Source organism: Epinephelus fuscoguttatus, linkage group LG12 (genome assembly GCF_011397635.1).
Source record: "Epinephelus fuscoguttatus linkage group LG12, E.fuscoguttatus.final_Chr_v1".
Lineage (NCBI taxonomy): Eukaryota > Metazoa > Chordata > Actinopteri > Perciformes > Serranidae > Epinephelus > Epinephelus fuscoguttatus.
This window is the reverse complement of record NC_064763.1, coordinates 1,859,168-1,866,569: the sequence shown is the minus strand read 5'-3', so window position 1 is coordinate 1,866,569 and position 7,402 is coordinate 1,859,168. Positions and strand designations below refer to the sequence as shown.

Sequence of the window (7,402 nt, the reverse complement as noted above, 5' to 3'; positions counted from 1 at the left end):
GTGTGCAATGTGTCTGCACAGTTGTTCCCCTGGAGTATGATTAAATGGTTTCTGTGTATCTAACTAATACACCTGGTGACTACATTGCATTTCCAGTAATATGAAGGGATTTTTTGACATTATTAACACAGGCGGTCTACGGGTCCTTTAAGTCTGATATACAGTTTTACAAAAATTAGGCCTTAAAAATTGTCAAATTTATATTATGAGTTTAAATTAGAGATGAAATTGCAATGTGAATTCATTGACAGTAAAAAATGTGATATAGATAAACTGTAAAAATCTTGGTTAAAATTACCTGAAGAGGGTCTCAAAAAGTATCATTGATACCTGTTGGCATCCTGCAACAATTAAAATACTTTTTACTTAAAACTTTTAAGAGTATATATGTTAATGGTTTACTGCTTTCATTGCGATGACAATAAATGACTGAAAGGGCTCCAAAGAACTCTTTTTAAAATTTATTAAAGAGATTTGATAACACATGAATTGTTATCTTTTGATAACAGAACCAGCTGCTGAACAACACATAAAACTAGGTTGCTTTGAGAAGCATTTTTAAATGCTAGAACCATATGTTTACAACCCATTCATTTTAAGACTAAATACAGTAAAACAAATAACAGAAAAAAAAACATTTGATATCAAAATTTGACCATGGATGTGGTGTGGGTTCTAACAGCCAAATACTTCACACTCTATAAAAGGCTTGCCCATGGGTTAGAGCAGTTTTCATGATGTTTCTGAATTCATTGAATGTTGTCAGGTGAGCAACTGGAAATGTTATTGTGCGACTACATGCACTCACAGTTGGAAAGCAAATGGTATGATTTTCATCACAATCATGGTAGAATTTCACAGATATGATGAAGTCCTTCTTCTCGCTTGGCAGAAGGGGCTTATGGGCTTGTCCTGTCATCCACTGCATGATTCTGCCAACAGTCAGATGTTGTGGAACCTCACTTTCCTCATCACCCCAGCCATCTTGTTCTTAAATAAAAGATTAATGTTAGTGTGAACTAAAAAAAACAGACAAAAAAACAGATCAGTAACTGTATATGAGCTTAAACATACCACAATCCTCAGTTTTTTGCAGGAAGTCTTGGAGAAAGTTCATGATGTTTACTTCTCTACTGTATTTCACAGAGCCCTTCTCACTGAAATCAGGCTGGCACTTTTCCAGGATGAAAGCTGCATCCACCTACAAAAACAAAGCACAAGATATAGAATTACAGCTCTGAATTTCTTGCAGTAAACAAAATTTAACAGGGATGACCTAAAAGACCAAAGTATATACCTTATCATCTTCCCCTGGTACAAACAGTGGCAGACAAAGGTCTGGGTGTGTCTTCAAAACCTCCAGTAGGTCATACAGCTGCAGGCCTTTTCTCAGCTGGTCAAGCATGGGGACTAGTCTCATGGTTGAGTGCAGTACAATAGCCCTGAAACACAAAAGGTTTCTGAGTAACACTCCAGACAGTTTTATAAAATAAATTAATACATTAAGAAAATTAGTGCACATGCACACATTTTGTGTAATTGAAGAAAATTCCTTTAAAAAAAGCTGTGACAATTCCAAATCTGTGACATCTCTGGTTGACACCTGTATGCTGTCAGAGTCACCAGAGCAGAGGTATCTGTAGCACCACTCATGCATAAAGTTGGGGAGAGATCCACCTTGTGCCATGCTACCTGCCATAAGTTCTCCTGCAGTCCTAAATATCAAAATAAAAAAGAAAGCTGTATTTTAATTAAACTAACTTTTCAATTAATAAAATTATTTGCAGGACACAAGGACAACACTATGCACCTGAAGTAGTTGTTATCCAGGCTGTTGAGACAGTAAAGGGGATTTTTCCCCTTGTTGTCAGGGCTGCCCGTGAAAAGTTTCTGTTCAATCCCTGCAACCATTTCTGAATAACATAAAAACAGAAAACTGAAAATGTGTTATTACAAAAAAGTGACAACTTTCAGAATTGCAGTGATATGCAACGGTACCTGTCAGAAATTCTTTACTAAGAGCACCGGTGTCAATGCCTGATTCCCCAAAAAAAGTAACCTTCAGTCTGCATTTAGGGGAGGATTTTTTTTGGCGTTGCCACTGTTGCATTCCTCTAATAAAGAGGTCACTTCTCGACACACAAAGAGGAAATGTGCTGCCTTCATCCACCTGGCAACTGATCCAGTTCAGGACATCCTGTGAACTTTGATTTGAAAACATACATAAAGAGAAATACAAAAGATAATATAATGCCTTATTGATCCCTTTGAGGAAAATCGAGTGTTATAAAAGTAGATTTTTAAAAAATGCAAAAAGAAATGCAGTGAAAATAAAGCTATATAAACATACACCATTCTAGAGATATTGAGTTAACTTTTTTTTAATGAAACAATAGAGATCATGCAGTTTTGAGAACAGCTGAAACAGAGGAGGTTTTACCTTTGAAAAGAATGCATTGCTTCACTTGAGACATTGCCATTGTCATCACGGTCTGCTGCTCTGCAATAACAAAAAAAAGTTGTAATTAATTTGTAATTTACCCACCCTGAATTAAAATGTAATTTAGAAATACTGAAATATTTGTGGTTCAAGTACCGTAATCCACACTCAGATGCGTGAATCTCAATGATATTAATGCTGAATACACCTCTGCACACAGGACACTCAGCTGTCTAAAAAATAATAATTTACAATGAGTTAATATCAGACGGTTAGCTTATCAACATAAAAATAAAATACAGGAATCTCACCATCTCTGCCTGGCTTTGTGAGCACAATGGAGACATATCGTCCTGTGTGTAGTTTTCCTAGTGACAAAACATAAAAACAGTATGAAATAACCCCACTGTTTTAGTCACAGCAAAAAATACTTGAAGCCTGACAGAAGATTTGACATACATCAGAAGAACTGCACAGATCTACATTCTCCTCCTTGCAGCTCTTGATGTGGTCTGGAAGAGCCTGAAGAGGAACAAGCTTCCTGCAAGTGTTGCATGGTGCTTTGGGCATTTTTTCAAATTCTTTCGCTTCTGGTGGTAACGGAGTAGTGTCAATTTCCTCTTGTAAAGGGACAATGTACAGTGTACACTGTCTATTCCCACTGATTCCTTTTAGCTGTTGCCCACTGTATCCATCTGAGTCAGGAGAAATGACAGCTAATTTGCGTTGCCCACCCCCACCTAGAAATGAAACAGACATTAATTTTAGGAATCAAAGCTTTTAAAATGCTATAAAAGAAATATATAAGGTCCATGTATACCTGTGGCCTTGTATAGCAACCAGCCACCACCGATACTTCCAAGTTTTGGATATGCATTCGACAGCAAATCTGTCAACTTTTAGAACATGGTTAGTTGATAAATGTAATAAATATATGAACTAACGTGTTTATGATTTATGTAAATATGCGATTAGTTTTAAAGAAAAACATCTTATTACAAAAATCAACATTTAACGTTGATGTTGGTAATGGTGGTGCCCATGATACTTAATCTCTTTTAGAAAGCATACCTCTGAATGTGTGGTGTTTAAAGGCACTGTTAGAGAACGCTTCCCAAGACCAGCCAGTGTAAGTTGGAGTTCCTTGTGTCCTTTGGGGGTCTTTGAGCGCTGTTTATCAAGCAGAAAAAAGTTTACCAAAAAACTCTTTTCTGGTCGTGCATATGGTGCAAAACGTCGTTTGCCTTTTGCCTCTTTGCGAAAAAGTCCAGGAAACGATCTGAAAATATAAATATTTTTGATCACTCATCAGAAACAATGAAAATACTTTAAAGGAAGAAAGACAAATGCAATATCACCCACAGGCAGGGCTAATACACATTTTTAGCAGAGATTTTCAATTACTTCTCCATGAGCTCTCCCCAGCCTTTTTCAATAAAATTGAAAGATCAAAATAAATTATACATGAAACTTCTGAAGGCAATTCATACCCGCATGAAACCTGCACAGGTGACAATAAAAGGTAAGAGCCAGCGCTGCAGCTACATGACAAACATACCTAGCCATTTCCTGGCGCACTGACACTCCAGAGCCATTGCGCTGGGGGCAGCTTACTTGTGGACCTGACAGTTGAGATGTCTGTGATTGACCTCTCTGTCCCTCAGCAGGCTGTGATGTATTTCCCTGTGTAACTGGCCTGACATTCCCTGGAGAACTTAACCTGCTGTTCAACATCGACACTAGACTGTGTGCCGTGTTGAGTATATCGGCTAACTGCACCTAGCACAAAGAAACCGATAAAGTTAACTAGAAACAAAGGCTACATCAACGAAAGTAAAGCCGCTTCATTGCCAACTCTATAATATTTTGCGAATATCATGTTAGAACAAAGTAAAAAGAGGTTAACATTACCTGATTCCTTGCTGTGTTTGCATCGTCTGCCATCTTGGAGCCATGAAATCGAACCCACGGCCAAATTTCTGACACCTGTGCAGTTTGTAGAATCGATGTTATCTTCCACTCGATATATAATGCCTGTGACCTCGTGACGTAGTTTTGACAGTTATTTCACGCTTGGAGAAAGTGTACGTCTGTAAACTGCAACCCGTACTTGTAATTTTGTAAAGCTGTAACTTTATGAGTTGTATTCTCACAGATAGTTAATATACTGCATAATCTATGCATAATATGCATAATCTATGCATGATTTGACTTAAACAAGAGTTTACAAATTTTTTATTTATGCACAACTATAGACTGACACGCACACATTTTTAATACGTGCACGATTTTTATGTGTACATGCACAAAACTTTTGACAGTAACCTTACCCCATATCCATGCAGCACCGATGTGCTGACCCAATCAATATATTTTGGGCTCTAACTCGACAGCACATTATGCAAAACACACTGCAGACACCTCAAATGAAAGCAGAGACGCCACTGTTTCCACATGTGTGCCAAAGCAAGTCAAGTCAAAATTTATTATATAGCCCAAAATCACAAAAAATGTCTAAATGGACTGTACTTAAAAACACATAAGCAAATTACAAATAACACAACAAATAAAATATATAAAAACAAGTGAAATGACTATGTAGAACAAAATAAACCAAAAAACAAAATGAAAACAAAGCAAAAAAAAAAAAAAAAAAAAAAAAAAAGAGCTAGAGGCCAAAGAACAACAACAGAAAACGTTTTGCCGAACGATAGTTGTAAAATTTCTCTTACCTTTGTTGTTTTGCCATGAAAAGTTTATTCTGCCAGTTAAACACGATACATCTATGGAGCTTTATCCCTATCTTTATTCAAGAGAGTGGTCTATCAGTTTGAGAGCATTATTTATTGATTTCACACTCAAAAACCCTGCCCTCGCACTCAAATAGCTTCTGCTTGCGCTCGGATCTACTCTGTTTCTGCTCAAACTGTGTGCTCGCACTCAGATATCAGGTTGCTCGCACTCAGATACCATGTTGCTTGCACAGATTTCCTGCTCGAGCTTCGGCATTTCTCCTCGTGCTCAAACTGTTTCTGTGCACTCACGGAATTTCTGCTCTCAGATTTCTGCCTTGCGCTTGGATTTTTTTGTGTAACAACCCTGTCAAAATCCCCCAACCACTAGAATGCCAGGTTTACTGTTGACCAATGAAATGACCCCTGCCTCCTTGCGGCGTGCTCGCTTTATCCGGGCGGGTAATCTTTAACCAGGTTCATCCACTCCCACTCTCCAGGGCTTTATTAAATGTTCTTCCCTTGCTTCCTGGACTGTTTACACCTGTGCGTCATATATATATATATATATATATATATATATATATATATATATATACAGTACAGGCCAAAAGTTTGGACACACCTTCTCATTCAATGCGTTTTCTTTATTTTCATGACTATTTACATTGTAGATTCTCACTGAAGGCATCAAAACTATGAATGAACACATGTGGAGTTATGTACTTAACAAAAAAAGGTGAAATAACTGAAAACATGTTTTATATTCTACTTTCTTCAAAATAGCCACCCTTTGCTCTGATTACTGCTTTGCACACTCTTGGCATTCTCTCCATGAGCTTCAAGAGGTAGTCACCTGAAATTGTTTCCACTTCACAGGTGTGCCTTATCAGGGTTAATTAGTGGAATTTCTTGCTTTATCAATGGGGTTGGGACCATCAGTTGTGTTGTGCAGAAGTCAGGTTAATACACAGCCGACAGCCCTATTGGACAACTGTTAAAATTCATATTATGGCAAGAACCAATCAGCTAACTAAAGAAAAACGAGTGGCCATCATTACTTTAAGAAATGAAGGTCAGTCAGTCCGGAAAATTGCAAAAACTTTAAATGTGTCCCCAAGTGGAGTCGCAAAAACCATCAAGCGCTACAACCAAACTGGCACACATGAGGACCGACCCAGGAAAGGAAGACCAAGAGTCACCTCTGCTTCTGAGGATAAGTTCATCCGAGTCACCAGCCTCAGAAATGGCAAGTTAACAGCAGCTCAGATCAGAGACCAGATGAATGCCGCACAGAGTTCTAGCAGCAGACCCATCTCTAGAACAACTGTTAAGAGGAGACTGCGCGAATCAGGCCTTCATGGTCAAATAGCTGCTAGGAAACCACTGCTAAGGAGAGGCAACAAGCAGAAGAGATTTGTTTGGGCCAAGAAACACAAGGAATGGACATTAGACCAGTGGAAATCTGTGCTTTGGTCTGATGAGTCCAAATTTGAGATCTTTGGTTCCAACCGCCGTGTCTTTGTGAGACGCAGAAAAGGTGAACGGATGGATTCCACATGCCTGGTTCCCACTGTGAAGCATGGAGGAGGAGGTGTGATGGTGTGGGGGTGTTTTGCTGGTGACACTGTTGGGGATTTATTCAAAATTGAAGGCACACTGAACCAGCATAGCTACCACAGCATCCTGCAGCGACATGCCATCCCATCCGGTTTGCGTTTAGTTGGACGATCATTTATTTTTCAACAGGACAATGACCCCAAACACACCTCCAGGCTGTGTAGGGCTATTTGACCAAGAAGGAGAGTGATGGAGTGCTGCGGAAGATGACCTGGCCTCCACAGTCACGGACCTGAACCCAATCGAGATGGTTTGGGGTGAGCTGGACCGCAGAGTGAAGGCAAAGGGGCCAACAAGTGCTAAACACCTCTGGGAACTCCTTCAAGACTGTTGGAAAACCATTTCAGGTGACTACCTCTTGAAGCTCATGGAGAGAATGCCAAGAGTGTACAAAGCAGTAATCAGAGCAAAGGGTGGCTATTTTGAAGAAAGTAGAATATAAAACATGTTTTCAGTTATTTCACCTTTTTTTGTTAAGTACATAACTCCACATGTGTTCATTCATAGTTTTGGTGCCTTCAGTGAGAATGTACAATGTAAATAGTCATGAAAATAAAGAAAACGCATTGAATGAGAAGGTGTGTCCAAACTTTTGGCCTGTACTGTATAT

At 38.8% G+C, this 7,402-nt stretch overlaps 1 protein-coding gene across 1 annotated transcript; it reads right to left on the bottom strand.

Annotated features, from left to right (window-relative positions):
• Positions 1 to 1,045: 1,045 nt before the first annotated feature.
• LOC125897975 (uncharacterized) lies at positions 1,046 to 3,875 on the bottom strand. The gene is made up of 8 exons (XM_049591541.1): positions 2,900 to 3,875; positions 2,752 to 2,808; positions 2,597 to 2,673; positions 2,441 to 2,500; positions 1,999 to 2,204; positions 1,811 to 1,913; positions 1,298 to 1,715; positions 1,046 to 1,201 (listed from the first exon to the last, which is right to left on the bottom strand). The coding sequence occupies exons 1-8, from the start codon at positions 3,197 to 3,199 to the stop codon at positions 1,046 to 1,048; spliced, it is 1,377 nt and encodes a 458-aa protein (XP_049447498.1). The 5' UTR covers positions 3,200 to 3,875.
• Positions 3,876 to 7,402: the final 3,527 nt, after the last annotated feature.

Excerpts from the sequence above, each read along its gene's own strand:
- LOC125897975 (XM_049591541.1), bottom strand. The coding sequence starts at position 3,199 with ATGTCTGTTTCATTTCTAGGTGGGGGTGGGCAACGCAAATTAGCTGTC. Across the intron at positions 2,674-2,751 it reads CACAAAGCCAGGCAGAGATG|ACAGCTGAGTGTCCTGTGTG; the intron begins GTGAGATTCCTG and ends ATTATTTTTTAG. Across the intron at positions 2,501-2,596 it reads GCATCTGAGTGTGGATTACG|AGCAGCAGACCGTGATGACA; the intron begins GTACTTGAACCA and ends TTGTTATTGCAG.